The sequence below is a fragment of the Mustelus asterias genome, unplaced genomic scaffold (genome assembly GCF_964213995.1).
Source record: "Mustelus asterias unplaced genomic scaffold, sMusAst1.hap1.1 HAP1_SCAFFOLD_277, whole genome shotgun sequence".
NCBI classification, from domain to species: domain Eukaryota; kingdom Metazoa; phylum Chordata; class Chondrichthyes; order Carcharhiniformes; family Triakidae; genus Mustelus; species Mustelus asterias.
The window spans coordinates 517,187-545,015 of NW_027590242.1; the positions used below are offsets into that span (position 1 = coordinate 517,187).

The 27,829-nt window shown below is 45.1% G+C and overlaps 1 protein-coding gene across 1 annotated transcript in view; it reads right to left on the reverse strand.

The window, feature by feature from the left end:
- The window catches only part of LOC144486039 (uncharacterized), a 44,544-nt gene extending 17,553 nt beyond the window's left edge, over positions 1–26,991 (reverse strand). The window contains 4 exon segments of the mRNA XM_078204151.1: positions 3,485–3,549; positions 3,552–3,958; positions 15,907–16,559; positions 26,902–26,991. Of these exon segments, the coding sequence (XP_078060277.1) occupies positions 3,485–3,549; positions 3,552–3,958; positions 15,907–16,559; positions 26,902–26,991 (1,215 nt within the window).
- Positions 26,992–27,829: the final 838 nt, after the last annotated feature.

Sequence of the window (27,829 nt, forward strand, 5' to 3'; positions counted from 1 at the left end):
TTTACTCTTAACACCATTAAATATCCACTCAATGGATATATTTTACCCTGCCTTGGAATGTTGACATACTTTCTCCAAAAACCAGCCCAAAGTGATTCTTCACTCCCCAAGGGTTTATTTCCATTGTTTTCCTTTTCCAGTCTGGCAACCTTTAATCCCAGAACTGTCCTTCACAGTGATGGTTCTCCTGGACATTTTCCCACTAACACAAGCAAGGCGAATCTTCCAGCCTTGTTTCACAATCCTCAGGAATTTGTGACCAACATTCGACATCGGAGCAGAAGTCGGCCATTTGGCCCTTTGAGTCTGCTCCACCATTTATTTACATCATGGCTGATCTGTTTGTGTTGCGTTCTCGTGCTATACCCGATACTTTTGATGCCCTTATCCAACAAGAATTAGTATAAAGGCAAAATTCTGCTGTTGTTGGAATCTGAAACAAAAACAGAAAATGCTGGACAATCTCAGCAAGTCTGACAGCATCTGTAAAGAGAGAATAGACACAGCATTTTGAGTCAGGATGACCCTTTGTCAGAGCTGAAGACAAGGAAAATCGGACAAAAGTTATACTGTGAAGGTCAAGAATTGGGAAGCAATCTATTAAACCTCCTCTGAACCACTTTCAATGCATTTGTATCATTTCTTAAAGAGGAGACAAAGCTGCACCCAGTGTTCAAGATGCAGTTTCAGCAACGCCCTGTATAACTGAAGCATAGTAAGAAGTTTAACAACACCAGGCTAAAGTCCAACAGGTTTATTTGGTAGCAAACGCATTTGCTACCAGATAAACCTGTTGGACTTTAACCTAGTGTTGTTAAACTTCTTAGTGTGTTTACCCCAGTCCAACACCGGCATCTCAACATCATAACTGAAGCATAACATCTTTACTCCGATGTTCAATTTCTCTTGTAATAAAGGATAGCATTACATTTGTCAGAGCTTTGATTTATTTGAACTAAGATTTATGGGTGTTCTCTTATTTACAATAACCTCTCTAATCATAAATCACACCAGGTTCCAGTGTCTTAACCATGTGGCAAGAAAGAACACTTAAAATCGTGAATTCAGAAAGTTTATTAATCATTAAAAATGTAACAAGTCAGAAAGATAAAAACAGAGTGGCGATTAACAGTTAATAGAGAAAGTTTAACTTTAACAATTGAACAGACTTCTCTCCATCCCTCTCAGACCAGGACATGAAGTGACCGCTCCAAAAACATGGATAACTTGTAAAACCAACAGCTCTCCACATCTCTCTGTAAACATATCTCCCTCCACCTCTCTCTACCAAATTACCTTCTCAAGACCACCTTTTTATACTTTAAAAATGCCGAAAGCCTATCTTAGCCAATTCCCATAAATCTTCAATTATAAACTAAAATAGACATGAGTTTCAGATGATTTGAAAACAAATGAACTGTCTGCTGAAAGGGTTAACTTTTCTACAGAACCTAAAGGGGTGGGGAGTGAGCAGAAAAAACTTGGCCCACAATTACATCACTTTACACAAGTTTAAAACAAAACAAACTGGATTGTAAACTTCATCTCTTAATTTTTTTGTTATATTCCAGAACGTAATTATTTTAATTTGATCAGTTTTTGTGAGGGATGGATAACTTCTGTTCTTTATAAACTGCTTCACTCATTCTGTTTATTCTACATGGGCTCGGAGAATCAGAACCCAGACTTTATCATCCTTATCCTTTTTCTCCCTTTGCCACCATTCCCTCTGTTTTACGGGAGGGTCGTGGGGATTCCAATCAGAACTAATCATTTTATCATAAAAGTTAAACACTGCGGATGCTGGAATCTGAAACAACAACAGAAAATGGTGGAAAAGCTCAGCAGGTCTGACAGCATCTGTGGAGACAGAATAGAGTCAATGTTTCAGGTATGGATGACTCTTCATAACTACTGTTATGAAGTGTCTTCCAGACTTGAAACATTGGCTGTATTCTCTAATAATTTTATCGATAAGTTTCTTGTTCTTCGTTTCCAAATAGCAGGTAAGAGACCTGCCCAGTCCTCACTTGAGCTCTGATTTTTTCACTGGCCATGCTTGGGTCAGTTTATAACCATTAGAATCTACTCTCAGAGGTCTGCTTTTCAGTCAAGTGCTATTTGGAGTATACCGTTACTGCACCGACTAACGGGTCACATGTCCCTCACAGTTCTTATCACAAATTCGGGATAAAATAATTTGAACAATGCCTGAGAATGCTTTTTAACTTCTTAACCAACTATCTGCCACTGTTTGTTGATTGGTCAGACCTCCTGTTCACAGATTCGGGAATCTCAGCCGCTGAACACCAGCCGGTCCTGGAATAAGATTAATTCTAACTCATTCTGAGTAAATATTCTCACCAGGTCCTCTGTCGGGCCCCTGCTGAGCAGCTTCAATGGTCCGAGATTGCAGAATCTGAGCAGTCACAGGAATGTGGTCAAGATAGCCCAGTCCCATAATGCCTCACATTCAATCTGCAGTCCTTCAATTATAACAGAATATGTGGCTGTATGTAGCTGCCTCGGCCACGATCAGCGCCAAAACTGCCTTCCTGAACTGCTACAATGCCTGAGGTGTAAGTACACCCAGAGTGCTGTTAGGGAGGGATTTCCAGCTACACATTCCAGACTTTCACTGGACTGTAGGTGGGTTCCAGATTGATATATTCCATTCGACCACACCCAAGGTGAGTTATTCCAATTCCTTTATTGTCCAGGACAATATATTTACAATATCTTTAAAACAGAAATTAAACATTCCCATTTGATTTCAGGTCTTAACATATTCTGTTAGTTTGTTCTTTATTGTCGATGTCAGGCTGGGGTTGTTCCCCTTGGAGCAAAGGAGGTTGAGGGGAGATTTGATAGAGGTGGACAATATTCTGACAGGTTTAGATAAGGTGGACAAAGAAAAGCTGTTCTCATTAGCTGATGGCACAAGGACGAGGGGGGTCACAGATTTATGGTTTTGGGTCAGAGATGCGGGGCGGGGGGGGCGGGGGGAATGGGAGGAAGAATATTTTGATGGAGTGAATGGTAATGACCTGGAACTCGCTGCCTACGAGGGTGGAGGAAGTGGAGACATAAACAATTAAAAAGGAAATTGGATGGGCATTTGGGGGAGTTTCAAACAGAAATGCTGACTAAATATCTCTGAATTTCCTAACACCCTGTCACTCTGTGATCCGTGTGAAACTGAAAACCAGGTATTCGCAACAAGACTCAAAGAGCATCAGCCCATTGGAGGCAAAGTTGTGAGACCGGCCAGTCCAGCAGAAAGAAACCCCCCGACCCTCCGCATTGACTAACTGTGAGAATGAACAAAATGCAGTCCTGGATGTAATTGAGAGCAGAAACAATAACAGCAGAATCCAACCCCTGTGAACTTGTTGGTGCCTCAGCAGCTGTGATGAAATTCTGAACCCTTTTTATACACTGAGCAGGTGGACGGTTTCTCCCCAGTGTAACCTCACTGATGTCTCAACAGGTGGGATAACTGAGTGAATTCCTTCCCACACTGAGAGCAGGTGAATGGCCTCTCCCCATGTGAACTCGCTGGTGTCTCTGCAGGTTGGATGAACGAGCGAAACCCTTCCCACACTGAGAGCAGGTAAACGGCCTCTCCCCGCTGTGAATGCGCTGATGTGTCCGCAGGACGGATGACCGAGTGAATCCCTTCCCACACTGAGAGCAGGTGAACGGCCTCTCCCCGCTGTGAATGCGCTGATGTGTCCGCAGGGCGGATGACTGAGCGAATCTCTTCCCACACTGAGAGCAGGTGAATGGCCTCTCCCCAGTGTGAACTCGCTGGTGTCTCTGCAAAGTGGATGACACGGTGAATCCCTTTCCACACTGAGAGCAGGTGTACGGCCTCTCCCCAGTATGAACGCGTTGATGTGTCTGCAGGTCGGATAACCGAGTGAATCCCTTCCCACACTGAGAGCAGGTGAATGGCCTCTCCCCAGTGTGAATTTGCTGGTGTGTCCATAGATTGGATAACTGGTTGAATCCCTTCCCACACTGAGGGCAGGTGAATGGCCTCTCCCCAGTGTGAATTCGCTGGTGTCTCTGCAAAGTGGATGACACAGTGAATCCCTTTCCACACTGAGAGCAGGTGAACGGTCTCTCTCCAGTGTGAACTCGTTTGTGTGTCTGCAGGTGGGGGAACCGAATGAATCCCTCCCCACACTCAGAGCAGATGAATGGCCTCTCCCCAGTGTGGTTGCGCCGATGAGCATCCAGCAGAGAGGGGTATCTGTATCTCTTCCCACAGTCTGCACATTTCCATGGTTTCTCCATGGTGCAGGTGTCCTTGCCTCTCCCTTGGGTGGCCAATCAGTTGAAGCCTTGTCCACACACAGAACACGGGTACAGTCTCTCCCCACTGTGAATGGTGTGATATTTATTCAGGCTGTGTAACTGGTTAAAGCTCTTCAGTCAGTGCACTGGAACACTCTCACTTGAATGTGGAAGTGTGTTGGTGCTTTTCCAGTCACACTAATGTTTGAAATCTTTTCAAATCTTCCAGATTCAATGGCCGATGATATTCAGGTCCCAAGGAATATGACTCTGCCAGATCTAGACGTGACGTTTGAGATTTTAGCCTATGATTCCTCTTTCAATATCCTGCAAAACAAGTTGACACAAGTCATCACTGTCAGTACAGGATCGAAATTCAGAACAGACAATTCCAGTTTCTATGGAACATTCTTTCTCTCTCAATCCCCAAAAGCTGTAAATCTCCATCCCACACACTCTCCCTCCATTCTCACTCTGCTGTATCTAATATTCACCCTCCCAATTCTCCTGAAGGTGCTGATTGAGGCTGATTGACAGATCCATGCTCACTGCTTCCTGTCCTGGACACAGAGAGCTGGAAATCTCCATGCAGGCTGCCAGACAGATATATGCCCATATGACTGGACTAAAAAATGTGTGGAATATACAGACTGGATTCACTTCCTTACCCTTCAGTTGCTGCAAGTCCCCAATTTCCCCCAGAATGAGAAAAGAAATGGAAAGGGGGAAACATTGATTTCCTCCCAGATGTTGTACAGAGGCAGAAGTTTCAATCATTGGCCAACTTCCGCATTGTGACGGCACAATGGAACATCGCCTGAATTAGCCAATAGGAATAAGTCTGTTCCCATGTGACGTCCTGTGGTTCCAGTGCGCAGGCCCGGGCGAACGTCCACGGGAGCCCCGCCCCCACCCATTGTTCCCTTCCCCCTGCACCAGATCCAGCCAAGGTTTCCAGGCAACCGGCTGACGGCTCCGGCCAGAGCGAGAAGCCGCTCGGTGATCTCCCCCTCCCCCCTCTCTCTACGGCGGCGGCTGCTGCTCCAAAAAGAGATCGAGAGCGACCGCTGGCGGCAGCCGCACTGCGCCTGCTCCGGACAGCTCGGCTCAGCAGCGCTCTCTGCGCCTGCTCCGGACAGCTCTGCTCAGCAGCGCTCTCTGCGCCTGCTCCGGACAGCTCGGCTCAGCAGCGCTCTCTGCGCCTGCGCGCTGGGCTGCCAGCTGAGGGAGTGGGGGAGGGGACTTTGCAAAATCTCTTCCCATCATTTTCTTCCAAGTCCCGCAGTTTGATTTGAAACAGAACAGCTTCTGTTTGTAGCTTCACCACAGACTCAAACTTCACCACAGACTCAAACTTCACACACAGACTCAAACTTCACCACAGACTCAAACTTCACACACAGACTCAAACTTCACCACAGACCCAAACTTCATACACAGACGCAAACTTCACACACAGACTCAAACTTCACCACAGACTCAAACTTCACACACAGACTCAAACTTCACCACAGACTCAAACTTCACACACAGACTCAAACTTCACCACAGACTCAAACTTCACCACAGACTCAAACTTCACCACAGACTCAAACTTCACACACAGACTCAAACTTCACCACAGACTCAAACTTCACCACAGACTCAAACTTCACACACAGACTCAAACTTCACCCACAGACTCAAACTTCACCACAGACTCAAACTTCACACACAGACTCAAACTTCACCACAGACTCAAACTTCACCACAGACTCAAACTTCACACACAGACTCAAACTTCACCACAGACTCAAACTTCACACACAGACTCAAACTTCACACACAGACTCAAACTTCACCACAGACTCAAACTTCACCACAGACTCAAACTTCACCACAGACTCAAACTTCACACACAGACTCAAACTTCACCACAGACTCAAACTTCACACACAGACTCAAACTTCACACACAGACTCAAACTTCACCACAGACTCAAACTTCACCACAGACTCAAACTTCACCACAGACTCAAACTTCACACACACACTCAAACTTCACCACAGACTCAAACTTCACCACAGACTCAAACTTCACCACAGACTCAAACTTCACCACAGACTCAAACTTCATCCTCTGGACAACATCTGTGAGGAAAACACTTTCTTTCTCCCACTGGGAAATACAGAGACAGAGAAATTCTCTGGAACTGGAATTAGAGCCAAATATACTGAGGGGGAAAATGTTTGTGATTTTGTGGAACCTGTTTTTATTGTCTGAGCTTTTTAAAGTGTAATTTATCTTGTCTATTCAAATACTGTTTCTTAATGAATGATTCAGTGATGTTAATTTTAGGTTAATTTTTAAAGTCAATTTTTAAAAAAATGAAACATTGTCTTTCAGATTATTCTATTGGGATTTGTGGGAATTTGTTTATTATAAGGTGACCATGAGGATCGTAACAACATTAATATGTCTGGTGTTGTTATATGGTGCATATGATGTGGAGATGCCGGTGTTGGACTGGGGTAAACACAGTAAGAAGTCTCATAACACCTGGTTAAAGTCCAAATGGTTTATTTGGAATTACGAGCTTTCAGAGCGCTGCTCCTTCTCACCTGATGAAGGGGCAGCGCTCTGAAAGCTTGTGATTCCAAATAAACCTGTTGGACTTTAACCTGGTGTTGTGAGACTTCTTACTATATGGTGCATAATGGGTATGTTATTTATGGATTTGTATTACAGTTGATTTTGTTTAATTCCAGAATAGTATTGTAACTACACTGTATATTTTCCAGTTAAAGAGTCAGCAGAGCACAAGATAAATCAATTCAGCAGCTTGAGTCCGTGCCAAGTCTCTGTAGGGGAATCCACTCAGTGCCATTTTTCCTCGATATCCCTGTTCCCCAGAACGTTTAATTCCTTCAAGTGCCCGAGCAATTTTATTTTGAAATCACTGGTCGTCTCCACTTCCACCACTCTCATCGTCAGTGAGTTCCAGAACATAATTGCTTGCTCCCTAAGTCAAGTTCTTCCGCACCCATCTGTATCTCTAATCATGTAATAGAGTGCTGAATATTGCATACATTTTTACTTCACTAAATATGCAAATTTTTTATATGCTGAGACACAATCCTGTGTGAAGATTTCAGGAATATGTGTCCTGTACGTGAAACAGTCAGCACGGATCTGTCGATTAGGATGAATCAGCACCCTCAGGACAATGTCTATTTCAGGTCGAGCAAAGTGAGAATGGAGGGAGAGTGTTTGGGATGGAGATTTACAAATTTTCAAGAATGAGAGGAAAGAATGTTCCACAGAAACTAGAATTGTCTGTTCTGAGTTTTTATCCTGTACTGACAGCAATGATTTTTGTGAATTTCTTTCACAGGCTATTAGAAGGGGAGAGCTTACAGACACAAATCTCAACAAACATGACGTTAGGATCTGACAGAGTCACCCAATTATTTAGGATCTGAATACCATCGGCATTTGAAACTGGAATGGGAAATGTTTGTCTGTCCCTTCAAACTGTTTAAACATCAGTGTGACTGGAAAATCACTGAGACACATCCACTCGAGTGAGAGTATTCCAGTGAACTGACTGTGGAAAGAGCTTTAACCAGTTACACAGCCTGGAAAAGATTGAAGGATTCACAGTGAGGAGAGAGACCATGTCTGTGTTAACTGTGGGGTCAAACCTTCATCTGAACCTGGAGATGTACAAAGACACTCAGACCATGGAAATGTAGGGACTGTGGGAAGGGATTCAATTGTCCCTCGAAGCTGGAAACCCTTCGATGCAGCCACACTGTGGAGACACCGTTCACCTGCTCTGAGTTTGGAAGGGGATTTCGTGATTCATCCACCCTGAGGAATCACCAGCGACTTCACATCAGGGAGAGGCCATTCACCTGCTCTGAGTGTGGGAAGAAATTCAGCGATTCGTCTGCCCTGCTGACACACCAGCGGGTTCACAATGGGGAGAGACCATTCACCTGTTGTGTGTGTGGAAAGGGATTCACTCAGTCATCTACCCTGTAGAACCACCAGCGATTTCACACGGGTGAGGGACTGTTCCCCTGCTCGGAGCGTGGGAAGGGATTCACTCACTCATCCCTCCCGCTGACACACCAACGCATTCACACTGGGCCGAGGCCATTCATCTGCTCCGAGTGTGGGAAGGGATTCACTCAATTATCTAGTCTGCTGAGACACAAAGGATTACACACTGGGGAAAGGCCATTCATCTGATGTGTGTGTGGGAAGTGACTCAGTCAATCATCCAGTCTGCTGGAATACTGAGGCACCTCCCCCAATAAGAAACCTGTTAAATGCTCTGACTGTGGGAGCTGCTTTAAAACCTTAGCCTACCTGAGGGTCGACCAGCGCATTCACACTGAGGAGACCCCGTTCAGGCGCTCTCACTGTGCAAAGAGGTTTAGAACATCATCTGACCTACTGAAACATCAGGGAATTCATACTGGGGAGAGACCCTGATAATTCCCACTCACTTTCAGCAATTTCTCATAAAACCTACCAGATTGGAAGCTTCTGCCTGAAATTTTATTTTCCTTCAGTTTCCAAACTGAGACCATTCACTTGCTCAGTGTGTGGGAAAGGATTCACTTGTTCACCCAAGCTGCTGAGACACCATGGCAGGCACACCCATTAGTGACCTTTTGGATGCTCTGACTGTGGCTGTTAATTATATCAATAGAGGTGAAGTTTATTCAGATGGAGGGCACTGATTAGATAGTTATAATGAGCAGGTAAAAAGTGGGACTCACTAATATAACCTGGAGTCAGAGTTGAACCTGTAATGTTTGATTCTGTGAACAAATCTAGACCAAATAAAGATTGACTCCACCCCAAGGCTGTCAGGATTATAACATGGTAACAGAAAATGCTTGTCTAATGGTGAAGGTTGGAAACTAAAAGAAAGTATATTTCAGACAGAAGCTTCCAATCCCAGCAGCTTTTGTGAGAAATGGCTGAAAGGCAGTGGGAATTGTCAGGGTCTGATTACCTGCTGATGCTCTCGGAGTCTGAACCATACAACCAGTGGAAGAATGAAGTGGCGATGTGGACACGGGTTACATCCCGATCAAGGAGGAAACAAGATCTGGCTTTGGCACTGTCACTTCCTAACACAAGGAAAATCAGCAACAAAGCATTTTCTGATCAGCCAAACTGCAAGTTGATACCTGCACTGGCACGGATGATTCATGTAAAGAATTCACTTCAGGTGGTTGGAGGGTAGAATCCCTGTCAATTGGTCTATGGGAGAAATCCCTAATTCCCCTCTGTGCCGGGCGATCGCCCTCCTGCTTTAAAGGTATACAATTAGTTCCATTTTCAGTCATCAATTATCTGATTGTTCCATGAAAATCATAGAAGAATCATAGAAACCCTACAGTGCGGAAGGAGGCCATTCGGCCCATCGAGTCTGCACCGACCACAATCCCACCCAGGCCCTACCCCCACATATTTACTTGCTAATCCCTCTAACCTACGCATCTCAGGACTCTAAGGGGCAATTTTTAACCCGGCCAATCAACCTAACCCGCACATCTTTGGACTGTGGGAGGAAACTGGAGCACCCGGAGGAAACCCACGCAGACACGAGGAGAATGTGCAAACTCCACACAGACAGTGACCCGAGCCGGGAATCGAACCCGGGACCCTGGAGCTGTGAAGCAGCAGTGCTAACTACTGTGCTACCGTGCTGCACACGGTAGCACAGTAGAAAAGAATTGCTGAAAGAAACAAATTATTGGAGAGACCAGAAGAGGGTTTCTTCATGTGTAACGTTTGTACTGAAGAAGAAAAAACATCTTTTTCTTCGATTTGTTTTGAAACACTGTTTGTGTGAATCTTTGCGATCCCGGTCAGGACTGTTAATGTTTGCAGAGAAATTCGAACACCCAGTGATTAACTGAAAGAATTACATCACAAGACTCCACATTTTTAAACAAAAACAAACTTTACTGTATGTTTAAATAAAATTTAAAAAGACAACATTACAAATTGAATACTACACTCAATAAAGATTTATGATATAAACCTAGTTCTATTTTTTTACCTCACCCCAAGAGTTTCTTTATACTTAATGATATCTTGAAGGTTCATTCACTTCTGTTCCTAGGACCATCCCAAAGCTCTCCACAATTCACTTTAATTCTCCCCAGTACTCCAGATATTCTCCAAGCTCCAAGAGTTTATAGGAGTCTATCCATTATCTTTTCATTAAACAAGCTTCCAATTTTCCTTTAAGCTCTCAAACTGTGGACTCCTCAGTCCAAACATGGGCTTCACTGCATTCTTGCTGAGGGATTTAACCGTTGGAAACCCCCCTGGTTTCTAATGGTCCTCAAGGCTTCTAGTCCCACAGCTCCTGGTCCCACAACTGGTGGCTTCCAAGCTAACTGCAGACTGTCCTCTGGAACCAGGTCATTGATTGGAAAGGACTCAAAGGTTCCGGGGAAAAGGCAGGAGAATGGGATTGAGATTTATCAGCCATGATCGAATGGCACAGCAGATTCGATGGGCCGAATAGCCTAATTCTGCTCCTATATCTTATGGTCTAATTCTAACCAAGTCTCCACCCTGAATCACATATCCCCATGGTAACAGAGACCAGGTGGAATATCTGTCAGATATTTAGCTTCAAAACTAAACCCTTTTTCCCTGAGGTCTGCATGAAGAATTCACCGAACAAAAACAGTACAATAATTGTCAGACCCAATGTCTCCAGCTAAAAGATCCAGCCGACCTTTTACAGTTCTTACCTCTCGAGTTTTGACTTCTTAAACCAACATGGGCCATGCTTTGTGACTGCAAATTCCCTGAGGGTGTTTTTGTCAGATTCTCAATCCAGGTTTTCCATTTTTTAAAAGCAATTCTTGCAACTAATTCTTATTTCTAAAACATAGGAATTATGAAATTAGATTTTTGGAACAAAAACAGGAAAAAATGGAAATGTACCACCTTCATAATATCCCATTTAGAATATTACAATATACAACATGCTGTATATCTTAACAACAGTCATGATCTTATTGAATGGTGGAGCAGGCTCGAAGGGCCAAATGGCCTCCTCCTGTTCCTAAATCCAATGTTTTCCTATGTTGATCTATCTTATAACTTGCAACAGACACAATAATCCCTCCATTGTCCACTTCACATTCACAAGTCCAGCTTGGTAACAGCACACTGCTGGGTTCCATGTCCAGGAATCTCAGTCCACTGAAGATGGAAATTACTGCTTGCAGTCTTTTCTGAAAGTTTTCTTTTTACAATAATTATAATCCAAAGTTCCTCCTGCAAAAGGAGAGTCTTCATTGCTGTTCATTTGTGAAGTGTCAAGTTCTATTTTGAAAACAATCTGTTCAGAGTTCACATTTTGAAATTTATTTTCTTCCATGTTTGTAGTTCCTCCATTGTTTAAATCCAGAGAGAATATTCCACTCAATTCCACATTGAAACTGTCTTCTTCTAGCTCTGTTATAGCTGATTCCTTTATTGTCCAGGACAATATATTCACAATATCTTTAAAACAGAAATTAAACATTCCCATTTGATTCCAGACAGTAACATATTCTGTTAGTTTGTTCTTTATTGTCAATGTCAGGCTGGGGTTGTTCTCCTTGGAGCAAAGGAGGTTGAGGGGAGATTTGATAGAGGTGGACAAGATTCTGACAGGTTTAGATAAGGTGGACAAAGAAAAGCTGTTCCCAGTAGCTGAAGGGACAAGGACGAGGGGAGACACAGATTTCTTGTTTTGGGTCAGAGATGCAAGGGGTGGGGGGGGGGGGGCAGGGGAGATGTGAGGAAGAATATTCTGATGCAGCGAATGGTAATGACCTGGAACTCGCTGCCTACAAGGGTGGAGGAAGTGGAGACAATAAACAATTAAAAAGGAAATTGGATGGACATTTGGGATGTTCCAAACAGAACAAAGAGCAAAGAAAATTTTGTTTTCTTTAAACAAAAAAAAACAAAGAAAATCCATCAAGACACCATTTGACTGAGTGTGGCAGAAAGGGACCTACACAGGGTTGGAATCGGTGGGAGTTGGGGGGCGGGGGGAACTCTCCACCGGTTGGGGATATACCAGGTACAGACGAGGATGGCTGTGGTTGTTGGAGGTCAGTCATCACTGCAAGGGTCACTGCAGGGTTCATCTAAAACTCTGCTGGCCATGTTTAAACTCACATTAAGTGTTATTCCACTATCACCCTCGTGCACGATGATCCACCCAGTAAAGCAACAACTTAATATTAAAATTCTCATCCTTGGTTTCAAATCACTCCATGACCTTGCCTGTCCCAATATCTATAATCTCCTATCAGCCCCACAACCCTCAATATATTACACTGCTCTAATTCTGGTCTTTAGTTTGTCCCTGACCTTGCTTCACCAGTGCAAGCTCTACCTTCAGTTGCTTAGGCTCCAACCTCTGGAATACCATCCCTACACGTCTCCAACTCTCCACCTCGCTTTACTCCTTTAACACACCCCTTAAAATCGACCACTTTGACCAAACGTTTGGTCATCTAACCTAATATCTTCTTTGTGGCTCAATGTCATACTTTATTTTACAATGCTCCTTGGATGTTTTATTACTTTAAGGCGCTATATAAATATATTTTGTTGTTACTCATGTCTCCTGGGCCTAATCATTTTCAGCGGCTTCATTAATTACCGTCTCCCCACCGTAGGGTGGGAAACGGGGATGTTCACTGATGATTGCAGTGTATATTACCATTCACAACTCTGAATACTGAAGCTGCCCGCATGCAGCGCAGGACCAGGACAACATTCAGGTTGGAGCTGATTGTCAATTCATATTGACACCACATAATTATCAGGAAATATCTATTTCCAGCAAGAAAATCTAACCATCTTCCCTTGATATTCAATGGCATTACCATCAGTGAATGTCCCACCAGCAATAACTTTGGGGTTACCATTGACCAGTCATTTAAATACTGTGGTTACAAAAGCAGATCAGAGGTTGGGAGCTTTGTGGCAGGTTACTCACTTAATGACTCCCCAAAGGCTTGCCATGATTCACAAGGTATAAATCAGGAGTACGGTGGAATATTCCCTACCTGGATGAGTGTATCTGCAACAATTTTGTAGATCCTATCCAGGACAAAGTAGCTCGCCTGATCAGCATCTCAAATACCACCTTAAACATTCACTCTCCACCATTAGCCCACAATGGTGGCAGTGTATCCCACATATTAGATACACTGCAAGAAATCACCAAGGCTGTTTTCACAGCATGTTCCAAACCCTAACTTCTACCACTTGAAAAACAAGTGCAGCCAACAAGTGCCACCATCTGCAAATTGTACTCCACATCACATACCATTCTGACTTGAAAATCAATCACCATTCCTTCTCTGTCACTGCATCAAATTCCTGGAACTCCCTAACAGCGTTGTGGGTATACCTACACCAGATGGATTGCAGCGATTCAAGAAAGTGGCTCACTTTCTTCACAAGGGCAATCAGTGATGCACAATGAATGTTGGCCTTGCCAGTCACATTCACATCCCCTGAAAGAATAAAACAAAATCCTCATCCCTGGTATCATTCTCAGCCAATGTACTGCAATTATCAATGAACAGCTCCGCTTTCGACTTTATGATGGGGGGAAGGTCATTGGTGGAGCAACTGAGGGTGGATGGGCCTCGGACACTACCCTGGGGCTGAGATGATTGGCCTCCAACAACCGCGATCATCCTCCTCTGTGCGGGATGTGGCTCTCGCCGGTGGAGAGTTTCCCCCTGATTCCCATTGACTTCAATGTTAATCGGTTTGCTTGATGCCACGCACAGTCAAATGCTGCCTTGATGTCAATGGCAATCACTCCAACATCACCCAGTTCAACTCTTTTGTCCATGTTTGGACAAAGGCTGTAAATGAGGCAGGAGGTGAGTGGTCCTCGGTGGAACCCAAAATGAGCATCAGTGAGCAGGTTATTGCTGTATAAATGCTGCTTGATCGCACCGTTGGCAACAACATCTTCCATCATTTTGCTGATGATCGAGACGAGAGACATTGGAGGGCAGTTGGCCTGTTTGGATTTTTCCTTATCCATTGCCTTCAGCTGTTTATTGATATCCCTTGAAGTGAATCGAATTGGCTGAAGATGGGCATCTGTGATAGTAGGGACCTCAGGATGGATAATTCATATGGAGAGATTAGAGAAGCTGGAATTGCACTCTATAGAGCAGGAAAGGTTAAGGAAAGATTTAATAGAGATATTCAAACTTTTGAGAGGTTTTAGTCCTATTTTCAAGAAGGGGAATAGGGATAGCCCAGGTAATTACCGACCAGTGAGTCTAACCTCAGTGGTTGGTAAACTGATGGAGAAGATCCTGAGGGACAGGATATATGAGCATTTAGAGAGGTTTAGTATGCTCAAGAATATTCAGCATGGCTTTGTCAAGGGCAGATCGTGCCTTACGAGCCTGGTGGAGTTCCCCTCGCACCTTAAACCCATGCCCCGAGTAATTGACTCTTCCACCCTGGGAAAAAGCTTCTGACTATCCACTCTGTCCATGCCCCTCATAATTTTGTAGACTTCTATCAGGTCGCCCTCCTCAACCTCCGTCGTTCCAGTGAGAACAAACCAAGTTTCTCCAACCTCTCCTGATAGCTAATGCCCTCCACACCAGGCAACATCCTGATACATATTTTCCGTACCCTCTCCAAAGCCTCCACGTCCTTCTGGTAGTCTGGTGACCAGAATTGAACACTAGATTCCAAGTGCGGTCTAACTAAGGTTCTATAAAGCTGCAACAAGACTTGCCAATTTTTAAACTCAATGCCCCGGCCGATGAAGGCAAGCATGCCGTATGCCTTCTTGATTATCTTCTCCACCTGCATTGCCACTTTCAATGACCTGTGTACCTGTACACCCAGATCCCTCTGCCTATGAATACTCTTCAGGGTTCTGCCATTTACTGTATATTTCCCATCTGTATTAGACCTTCCAAAATGCATTACCTCACATTTGTCCGGATTAAACTTCATCTGCCATCTCTCCGCCCAAGTCTCCAACTGATCTATATCCTGCTGTATCCTCTGCCGGTCCCCATCGCTATCCGCAATTCCACCAACCTTTGTGTCGCCCACAAACTTACCAATCAAACCAGTTACATTTTCCTCCAAATCATTTATATATATTACAAACAGCAAAAGTCCCAGCACAGATCCCTGAGGAATGTCACTTGTCACAGCCCTCCATTCAGATATGTACCTTTGCACTGCCAACCTCTGTTTTCTTCTGACTAAATATCTCTAAACTTCCTAACACCCTGTCACTCTGTGATCCTTGTGACATTTGAAATCAGGTATTCACAAAAAGACTCAAAGAGCATCAGCCCACTGGAGGCTGAGACCGGCCAGTCCAGCACAAAGAAACCCTCTGACCCTCCCCATTGACCAACTGTGAGAATGAACAAAATGCAATCCTGGATGTAATTGAGAGCAGAAACAATAACAGCAGAATCCAATCCCTGTCATCACTCGTGAACCTGTTGATGTCTCAGCAGCTGGGATGAAACGCTGAAACCCTTCCCACACTGAGAGCAGGTGAACGGCCTCTCCCCAGTGTGAACTTGCTGGTGCGTCCGCAGGGTGGATAACCGAGTGAATCCCTTCCCACACTGAGAGCAGGTGAATGGCCTCTCCCCAGTGTGAACTAGCTGGTGTGTCCGCAGGGTGCATAACTGAGTGAATTCTTGCCCACACTGAGAGCAGGTGAACGGTCTCTCCCCAGTGTGAACTCGTTCGTGTGTCCGCAGGTTGGATGACTGAGTGAATCCCTTCCCACACTGAGAGCAGGTGAACGGCCTCTCCCCAGTGTGAATGCGTTGGTGTCTCTGCAGGTGGGATGGCTGAGTGAATCCCTTCCCACACTGAGAGCAGGTGAATGGACTCTCCCCAGTGTGAACTCGCTGGTGTCTCTGCAGGTGGGATGACCGAGTGAATCCCTTCCCACACTGAGAGCAGGTGAATGGCCTCTCTCCAGTGTGAACTCGCTGGTGTGTCTGCAGGCTGCAGAACTGAATGAATCCCTGCCCACACTGAGAGCAGGTGAATGGTCTCTCCCCAGTGTGAACTCGCTGGTGTGACTGCAGGTTGGTTGACCGAGTGAATCCCTCCCCACACTGAGAGCAGGTGAACGGCTTCTCCCCTGTGTGACGTAGCTGGTGTGATTGCAGGTGGGATGACTGAGTGAATCCCTTTCCACACTGAGAGCAGATGAACGGCCTCTCCCCAGTGTGGTTGCGCCGATGAGCTTCCAGCTGAGATGGGGTTCTGCATCCCTTCCCACAGTCCCCACATTTCCATGGTTTCTCCATGGTGCAGGTTTCCTTGCCTCACTCTTGGGTGGACAATCAGTTGAAACTTCGTCCCCACACAGGACAAGATTACAGTCTCCACCCGCTGTGAATGGTGTGATATTTATTCAGACTGTGTAACTGGTTAAAGCTCTTTAGTCAGTGCATTGGAACACTCTCTCTCAAGTGTGGCAGTGTGTTGATGCTTTTTCACTCACACTGACATTTCAAATCTCTTCAAATCGACAGACTGGACAATCATTTCTCCTTCTGGATTCAAAGTCCGGTGATATTGAGGTCCCAAGGAATACGACTCTGTCAGATCTAGACGTGATGTTTGAGATTTCGGCCTGTGATTCCTCTTTCAATATCCTGGAAAATGAGTTTACAAAAGTCATCAGTGTCAGTACAGGATAGAAATTCAGAACAGACAATTTCTATGGAACATTCTTTCCTCTCTCATTCCCCAAAAGCTGTAAATCTCCATCCCACACACTCTCTCCCCATTCTCAGCAGGTCTTGCAGCATCTGTATGGAGAGAAAAGAACTGATGTTTCAGAGCTTTGACAAAGGGTCATCTCGACAAGAAACATCAGCTCTTTTCTCTCCTTACAGATGCTGCCAGACCTGCTGAGATTTTCCAGCATTTTCTCTCTTGGTTTCAGATTCCAGCATCCGCAGTAATTTGCTTTTATAAGGCTGCAGATACCTCCTCCCAAGTAACATGCGTGTGCCCAAGACATCACCACTTGTTTCCCTTATTTCTTTAGCACCCATGGTGCTCTCCGCAGTCAACACAGAGGAGAAGTATTCATTAAAAATCTCACCCATCTCCTGTGGCTCCACACACAGATGGCCATACTGATTTTTAAGGGGATCTATTCTCTCTCTAGCCACCCTTTTACTCGTAATATAGCTATAGAACCTCTTGGAATTGTCTTTAATCTTACCTGCCAGATCCATATCATACCCTCTTTTTGTCCTCCTGATTTCCCTCTTCAGTATTTTCTTACACTTTTTATAGTCAGAGTGATTCACTTGTCCCCGATTGCCTCAACCCAATGTCTGCTTCCTTCTTTTACCCGACCAGAGCCTCAATGTCCCTTGTCTGCCAGAGATCCCTAAATTTACCATTCTTTCCCTGCATCTGAACAGGAATATATTGCCCCTGGACTCTTGATATCACACTTTTAAAACCTCCCATTTGCCAGTCATTCCTTTCCCTTCAAACAAATTAACCTAATCGACATCTGCTCGATCCTGGCTAATGCCCACAAAAGTGGCCCTGCTCCAGTTTAGGGCCTTGACCTCTGGACCGATCCTATCTTTTTCCAGAGCTATTTTGAAACTATTGTTGCTCCCAATAGTGCTCCCTGACTGACACTTCAGTCACTTGCTCAACCTCATTTCTTAACTGTCTAATAGAAAGTGAGTCCAGGAATTGATAATGAAAAATAAGGAGCTGGGAGATGAATTGAACAAGTATTTTGCCTCGGTGTTCACAATAGAGGATACAGTTAAAACTCAGAAACAGCTGTAAATCAGAATAGTAATTAATTAATAATAATGAATAATAAAATACAGTGTAGGAGGAGGCCATTCAGCCCATCGAGCCTGCACCGACAACAATCCCATCCAGGCCCTATCCACATATTTACCCGTTAATCCCCCTGATATCAAGTGGCAATTTATCATGGCCAATCCGTCTAACCTGCACATCTTTGGACTGTGGAAGGAAACCGGAACACCCGGAGGAAACCCACACAGACACGGGGAGAATGTAGAAACTCTGCACAGACAGTGACCCGAGGCTGGAATTGAACCCGGGTCCCTGGAGCTGTTAGGCAGCTGCACTAACCACTGTGCCACCGGGCCACATGTCAGTGCCATCGCCCGACTCCAGCCCAGTCTCAGCTCATCTGGAACCCTCACCCATTCCATTGTGACGTCACACCCTCATCCATTCCATTGTGACCTCACACTCTCACCCATTCCATTGTGATGTCACACCCTCACCCATTCCATTGTGACGTCAGGGCTTCCCTCTCCGATCACAATCCCTGCCGGCCTCCCACATGCAGCCTCAATGGCGGCAGTCAGCCCGGGTCTAACACTACAAGCTGCCGCTCCATTTGGTACAAAGGGGGGGACCGGGAAGTTCTTTTCCGCGGTTTGGGTTTGAACAACATGTTTACAAAGTCTCTCCACCCACCCGCCACATTTATCATTCCCCGCGCGCCGCCCTCTACCTCGTATTGATCTCGCTTCCAAATTAAAACCGTCCGTCCGTCGCCATTACCCGCACTGCGCATGCTTCAGGTCCCGCCCATCATTCACTCGGATTGGTTGGAGGACCAGCCGCCCGATCGGACCTCCAGACCCGCCCCTCGTTCACTGCGATTGGCTGGAGGACCAGCCGCTCCCGCTCAGTCCTCCAGCCCCGCCCCCTCTTCCGAATGGTCCGGAGCTGCCGTCAATCAGTGCCCGGGCATTGTGATGTGGAGCATGCGCAGTGTCATTGCTGTCCTTGGCGCTTGTTTGTCCCGGAGAAGCGGAGTCAGCGTTAGGCGGTGGCTGGGAGGATTTGGAAACACTTTGTGGATCCGCAAACCCTTCAGAATCATTGTCAGCTCCCTGGTTTGCAGCTGCGGGGCTTCTCCCTCCCTCCCTCCCGGGAACAGGCCCAGGTTAACGGCCCCATCCTGGCTCAGCCACTGGAGGATGGTTCACATCAGAGGATGGGGGAGGGGGACAATAAATAAGAGGTTACACTTTGGCCTCAAATCAATGAGGATTCTGATCTCTGGGAAGGAAGGAAACCCTGTGAGGTGGGCGGGGAGGATTCACAAACACCCGCTGGAGGCCCCAACACCCCCAGTAAAAAGCTGCAGCTCCCGGGTTTGCAGCTTTTTCCCGGGAGGGAGTTGGGGAAGTTTTGTGGAGACAATTCCCGGCTGGTTCAGTTTGTGGTTCCTGGAGCTCAGAAACCCTGAGTTAGAATCCTGAACCCCACACTGGGTGGTTGTTTTATTAAATACTTTTTATTTATTAATGATCTGTTGAAGAAAATATGAATTTGTTTTGAAAAATCATTTTATAGCACTTGTGAAAATACCCATTAAAACAGCAATTCTCCCAATGTATTTCATAGGATCCCGACAGTGCTGAAGGAGGTTATTCGGCCCGTCGAGTCTGCACTGGCAACAATCCCACCTCGGCCCTATTCCCATAACCCCACATATGTAACCTGCTAATCCCTCTAACCTACTCATCCTATGATGCTAAGGGGCAATTTAGCATGGCCAATGCACCTAACTGGCATCTCTTTGGACGATGGGAGGAAACCGGAGCATCTGGAGAAAACCCACGCAGACATGGGGAGAACGGGCAGACTACACAAGGACAGTAACCCCAGTTGGGAATCGAACCCAGGTCCCTGGAGCTGTGAGGCAGCAGTGCTAACCACTGTGCCACCTCCATTGCTGATGAGAATTTTAATTTACTGACTTGGGAATTAATTCTCAGGAATAGTCAGACTGAAAATCACCATTAAAATGTGTTTTAATTTACCCCATAATGCGAGATTTCAGTTTGCATTCAAAATTGAATTGAGAATGTCTGAGAGCAAATGGCAAAATGAGGTTTGAGACACCAGCTGCAATTATTTTCTGTGACTGATGATACCTTTGTGCCTGTGCAGGAGGTAATTCCCCTGCTGTTGTGGCACAAATAAAATGGAGCCTTTCCTCTGAACAGGCCCATGTTAATGGTCAGCGTGGCGTTTCATTGGTGGGCAGAGCATATGTGCCCATTGTGGTAACAACAGAGTCAGTGGGGCTGCACGTCCCCTGACTTGGAAGGAAAATAATTGACTCCTTGATTGTACTCTCAGTCTGTACATGGTCTGGAGGACTGAATCCAGCTGGAGGGAGAGGGAGCTGGGCTCAGAGTGGAGATGAGGCAATGTGTTTGATTTCAGCTCAGGGACAAGAGAGAGTGTGTGGGATGGGGATTACAGCTCAAGATAAATGAGATAGAGAAATGTTTCGTGGAAACTGAAATTGTCAGTTCTGAATTAGTTTTTTAAAACTCTTTTTGCAGGGAACTTGATGAGGAGGATTCACAGACAGGAAACTCAAACTAAACTTCAGATCAAAGTCTGACAGAGCCATTCAATTCATTCTGGCCTAAATATGATTGCTTTTGACAGTGGAGGCAGAAATCATTCCCTGTTTTGTCAGTGGGAGAAAATTTCAAAATTCAATGTGACAGCAAAAGAACGGAGACACACACACACCCAAGTGAGAGTGCTCCAGTGAACTGACTGTGGATAGAGCTTTAACCAGTTACATATCCTGAAAGACATCACACCATTCACAGTGGGGAGAAACCATACACATGGTCTGTATGTGGGTGAGGCTTCAACTAATCATCCAACCTGGAGAGACAGAAGGACACCAGCACCATGGACAAACCGTGGAAATGTGAGGATTGTGGTAAAGGATTCAATTATCCATACTTGCTGGAAAACCATAGACACAGTCACACTGGAGAGAGGCCATTCATCTGTTCTGTGTGTGGGAAAGGATTCACTACCTCATCCCACCTGCTGTTACACCAGCGAACTCACACTGAGGAGAGGCCGTTCAGCTGCTCCACCTGTGGAAAGGGGTTCTCATGTTCATCCAACCTCAGTGCACATCAGCGAGTTCACACTGGGGAGAGATCGTTCACCTGCTCCTTGTGTGGGAAGGATTTTGCTGGGCCATCCGGTCTTTGGTCACACCAGCGAATTCACACAGGAGAGAAGCCATTCACCTGTTCTGTGTGTGGTAAGAGATTCACTCTGTCATCTAACCTGCTGTCACACCAGCGAGTTCACACAGAGGAGAGACCGTTCAGCTGCACTTCCTGTGGAAAGAGGTTCAGGTCTTCATCCAACCTCAGTGCACACAAGCGAGTTCACACTGGGGAAAGGCCGTTCACCTGTTCCACGTGTGGGAGGGAATTCACCAATTCATCCGGCCTCCTGTCACATCAGCGAATTCACACGGAGGAGAAGCCATTTATTTGCACATACTGTGGAAAGAGTTTCAGGCAGTTATCAATCCTCACTGCTCATCAACGCACTCACACTGGGGAGAGACCATTCACCTGCTCTGTGTGTGGGAAGGGATTCACTCAGTCTGGCAGCCTGCATTTACATGAGCTCATCCACACTGGGGAGAGGCCATTCACCTGCTCTGTGTGTGGGAAGGGATACACTCGGTCATCCCACTTGCTGACACATCTGCAAGTTCACAATTGTCAGCAGGAGTTGGATTTTGCAGTTGCTGCAGCTGTTAATCACATCCAGGATTGATAGTCTGACAATATTTGGTTTGTTTCTGCTGACATTAACAATCGCTACAACTGGCTGAAGTTTAATATTCTGAAATGTCACTGATTTTCAGGGCTGCTGTGTCCCTTTTTAAAAGCACCATCTGTGATTTTTTTTAAATTCAGGAACTCTCAACAGGAACTTGTTTCTCATAAGTTTATGAACTTTTCCTGCAATCTTAAATTGATGTTTGGTGCAAACTGTACAATTCAGTGTCTGAAAGGTTCCACTGCTGAATATTTCCAATTAGAAAATGCTGACAATTCTTACTGACTTGCACATTATTCACAGTGACACTTCCACGATCACATTTAATTGTCAAGGAACATAAAACAGTGCACAGATACTTGTTAGAACTGAACTTGAATATTGCTGAAAAGAGAGACCTGTTGCTGAATCTCTTCATCATGCACTCATCAGGACAAACAGAAGAATGCCAAATTTCAAATGATCACAATAGGTGGGACCCATTGACTTGAAGCATCACCATGGAGAAATCAATAGAAGATTGTAGGTTTCTCAAGCTTCTGGGAAATTCAAAAAAAGTGCAAGGCTTGAAAATTCTCCTTTTGTTTGCAGGGAAAGGATCGCTGCGTATAAATGTAAGTTGCTTCTCACAACTACAACTGAGCCGTATTATGAACTCGACTGATTATCTTCAGTTGATTATGAGTGTGGCTATTGACACACTCAGGATTGTTCAGCAAGTGCAGCCCAATCTGTATTCACAGTAAACATTGTATTTTTGGTTTGGTGAGTGTTTCCTGCTGAAAAAATCACTACCTATTCTGACAAATCAAGGAACATGCTGTTTTATTCTATCAGCCACTCACTGGGATGTACAGCCTCGTACCCAGCACTGCACTGGCAAATATATTCATACCCAGCCTTGCTCATTTGTGTGGGAGGCTGCATGGCTTTTTGGTGCTGGCAGCTAATTAGTGGAAAGTATCACTCGTGTAACCACGACATAGTCGCAGAATGAAACAGATTCGTGTTCCCTCTGTATTGTGCAGCCTTGTGATTGTGCTAAAGGCCATCACTTTCAGATCTGAAAAGTGCCTGGGTCAAGGTCAAATTACCCCAGAAAGGGACATTTTCTCTCAAATCTGAAGCAACAGGTGAAGCAAATCATTTCACACTGAAACACATCTTCAACGTTGCGGTAGTTTGTTCAGGTACACACTTGGTGGTCACGTGACTCTGGTTGTAGCATTCCTGAGCCTCATTGGAGGGATTCCTCACATGAGCCGAGTTTGAGGAGAGTATCTCTGGCCTCCAGTGATGCAGCCGCTGAATCTATTCCTGGAAAAACCACATTTGGACTATTGTGATAATGCTGTCTGAATCCATCAGGACAATTTTGTATTCAAGTGTGGGGGGAATAATGTTCACTGTTTTATATTCGGGTCTGGGGGGGATAATGTTCACTGTTTTATATTCGGGTCTGGGGGAGATAATGTTCACTGTTTTATATTCGGGTCTGGGGGATAATGTTCACTGTTTTATATTCGGGTCTGGGGGGGATAATGTTCACTGTTTTATATTCGGGTCTGGGGGAGATAATGTTCACTGTTTTATATTCGGGTCTGGGGGATAATGTTCACTGTTTTATGTTCGGGTCTGGGGGATAATGTTCACTGTTTTATATTCGGGTCTGGGGGATAATGTTCACTGTTTTATATTCGGGTCTGGGGATAATGTTCACTGTTTAATATTCGGGTCTGGGGGATAATGTTCACTGTTTTATATTCGGGTCTGGGGGATAATATTCACTGTTTTATATTCGGGTCTGGGAGATAATGTTCACTGTTTTATATTCGGGTCTGGGGGATAATGTTCACTGTTTTACATTCGGGTCTGGGGGGGATAATATTCACTGTTTTATATTCGGGTCTGGGGGATAATGTTCACTGTTTTATATTTGGGTCTGGGGGGGATAATGTTCACTGTTTTATACTCGGGTCTGGGGGGGATAATGTTCACTGTTTTATATTCGGGTCTGGGGGACAATGTTCACTGTTTTACATTCGGGTCTGGGGGGGATAATATTCACTGTTTTATATTCGGGTCTGGGAGATAATGTTCACTGTTTTATATTCGGGTCTGGGGGATAATGTTCACTGTTTTATATTTGGGTCTGGGGGGGATAATGTTCACTGTTTTATATTCGGGTCTGGGAGATAATGTTCACTGTTTTATATTCGGGTCTGGGAGATAATGTTCACTGTTTTATATTCGGTCTGGGAGATAATGTTCACTGTTTTATATTCGGGTCTGGGGGGGATAATGTTCACTGTTTTATATTCGGGTCTGGGGGAGATAATGTTCACTGTTTTATATTCGGGTCTGGGGGATAATGTTCACTGTTTTATATTCGGGTCTGGGGGGGATAATGTTCACTGTTTTATATTCGGGTCTGGGAGATAATGTTCACTGTTTTACATTCGGGTCTGGGGGGGATAATATTCACTGTTTTATATTCGGGTCTGGGAGATAATGTTCACTGTTTTATATTCGGGTCTGGGGGATAATGTTCACTGTTTTATATTTGGGTCTGGGGGGGATAATGTTCACTGTTTTATATTCGGGTCTGGGGGATAATGTTCACTGTTTTATATTCGGGTCTGGGGGGGATAATGTTCACTGTTTTATATTCGGGTCTGGGGGATAATGTTCACTGTTTTATATTCGGGTCTGGGGGGGATAATGTTCACTGTTTTATATTCGGGTCTGGGGGATAATGTTCACTGTTTTATATTCGGGTCTGGGGGATAATGTTCACTGTTTTATATTCGGGTCTGGGGGGATAATGTTCATTGTTTTATATTCGGGTCTGGGGGGGATAATGTTCACTGTTTTATATTCGGGTCTGGGGGGGATAATGTTCACTGTTTTATATTCGGGTCTGGGGGGGGATAATGTTCACTGTTTTATATTCGGGTGTGGGGGGGATAATGTTCACTGTTTTATATTCGGGTCTGGGGGGGATAATGTTCACTGTTTTATATTCGGGTCTGGGGGGGATAATGTTCACTGTTTTATATTCGGGTCTGGGGGATAATGTTCACTGTTTTATATTCGGGTCTGGGGGGGATAATGTTCACTGTTTTATATTCGGGTCTGGGGGGGGATAATGTTCACTGTTTTATATTCGGGTCTGGGGGATAATGTTCACTGTTTTATATTCGGGTCTGGGGGATAATGTTCACTGTTTTATATTCAGGTCTGGGGGATAATGTTCACTGTTTTATATTCGGGTCTGGGGGGGGATAATGTTCACTGTTTTATATTCGGGTCTGGGGGATAATGTTCACTGTTTTATATTCGGGTCTGGGGGGGGGATAATGTTACTGTTTTATATTCGGGTCTGGGGGACAATGTTCACTGTTTTATATTCGGGTCGGGGGGGGATAATGTTCACTGTTTTATATTCGGGTCTGGGGGGGATAATGTTCACTGTTTTATATTCGGGTCTGGGGGATAATGTTCACTGTTTTATATTCGGGTCTGGGGGGGATAATGTTCACTGTTTTATATTCGGGTCTGGGGGATAATGTTCACTGTTTTATATTCGGGTCTGGGGGATAATGTTCACTGTTTTATATTAGGGTCTGGGGGGGATAATGTTCACTGTTTTATATTCGGGTCTGGGGGGGATAATGTTCACTGTTTTATATTCGGGTCTGGGGGGGATAATGTTCACTGTTTTATATTCGGGTCTGGGGGATAATGTTCACTGTTTTATATTCGGGTCTGGGGGGGGATAATGTTCACTGTTTTGTATTCGGGTCTGGGGGGGATAATGTTCACTTTTGTATTCGGGTCTGGGGGGGATAATGTTCACTGTTTTATATTCGGGTCTGGGGGATAATGTTCACTGTTTTATATTCGGGTCTCGGGGGTATAATGTTCACTGTCTGGGGTTTGTGAGCTCGGGTTGATTCTGACAACGGTGCATTCTCAGTTGTCAGAGCTCTCATTAAAAGCCCTAATTTCCAGTCAGTGACTGAGTTGTCTCTGATGGGATGGAGAATCAGTGTGGGTGTAATGTGCTTCATGGACAGCGATGGGTTGGAATGAGTATAAAATAAACCAGGACTTCACCAAGTAATTTTGAGAACATTGAAACCATCACAAAATATCACAGCATCATGTTGGAAAACAGAATATTTTATCTGAATCTTTGATCAATTTTGTTTGATTCAATATTGTGAGTGACTTGTTGGATTGCTGGTTATTTTCTAAAGGCAGCTCAGCATCCTCATTTTGACCACAGACTCGGCCCTGGTAACTGCTGCTTTTTTTCTGCACCTTCTGTTTTAATTTTAAGTGGAACCTTAATATTTGCTTGGTACACCGGTCGATTCATCTTTCCAGGGGTGAGTGTGTCTGCGAAATATACAACTAAAAACATTCTCCATTTACCTCCTGCATTGCTGCAGTAACTATGCATTGTTCTGACTCTGCCAGCAGAACTGTGGAATTAATTGGATAAATCTTAGAGAGCCCGGGCTGGGCAGGATAGAGTCACAGAGGTTTACAGCATGGAAACGTCAGCCATCTGTGATGTATCATTCCGTAAAACAGAATATTCAGTCTCAGGAGAAAGAAAGTGAAAGAAACCAGTTTCTGGGGGATTTACGCAACCAGTGTGAGCACCTTCAGGAGAGCAGAGGGAGGGGGGGGGGGGTCATGGAGAAAAGTTTAAAAACTCGGGCTGTTCCGACAAGAGACCACTGGTTTACATCAATGTTAGAAATAGAGATTGGCAGCGCACAAATTCAGAGGAATGTATTTTTAAAAATTAATTGATCTCAATTGCGCAATTCTATTATTGTCTTTGATTGACATGGCGCCGTTAGTTCCCACGTGCCCCTGCGGCTGTGAAAGTGTCCTATTCATTCCACCAGAGCCCATTGCACAGGCGCGGTGCCACATCTGGAGCGTGCGCAGTGTCATTTTGCTCGGAGCCCTGTGAGTGCGGGAGCCGCTTTTTTCAGCAGGTGAGTCGGTGGGGCTGCGGGAGAAATGGAGCCGGGAGTGAGCTATGGCTTCACAAACATCCGCTGTGGGCCGCACGGCCCGAATAAGACCCTGCAGGTCTCGGGTTTACAGCTCCCACCTTTTATCCCGGGAACAGGCCCCGGTTATTGGCCGCCATCTTGTTTCAGCGGAGACGGAGGGCGCATGCGCTGCTGTCGGTGGCGGGTCACAATGGGCGTGGTTTCAGGGGCTGGTTCAGAACCTCGATCTTCAGAGGGACAATAGGTAGCAGGGCGCATGCGCACCGATCCAAGAACATCGGAATAAGAATTCGGAACAGGAGCCCGTCATTCGGCCCATCGAGCCTGCTGCATCTTTCAATAAGATCATGTCTACTTTGCTCCCCCACCCCGTCCATACCCTTGACTCTCTTGTGGATCAAAACCTCAGCTTTGAATATATTCAATGACCTGCCTCCAATCCTCACTGGTGAAGACAGAGTTCCAAAGATCAACAACCCGCTGAGAGAAAAGATCTCTCTTCATCTTACATTTGAGATCCTTTATTTTTACTTGATTCCCACACCAGAGGAAACATCCTCTCAGCATCTACCTTGTCAAGCACCTTATATCATATAAATCATAGAATCCCTACAGTGCAGAAGGAGGCCATTCGGCCCATCGAGTCTGTACCGATCACAATCCCACCCAGGCCCCATCCCCACAACCCCTGCATTTACCCTGCTAATCCCCCTGACACGAGGGTCAATTTAGTATGGCCAACCCGTCTTTGGACTGTGGGAGGAAACCAGAGC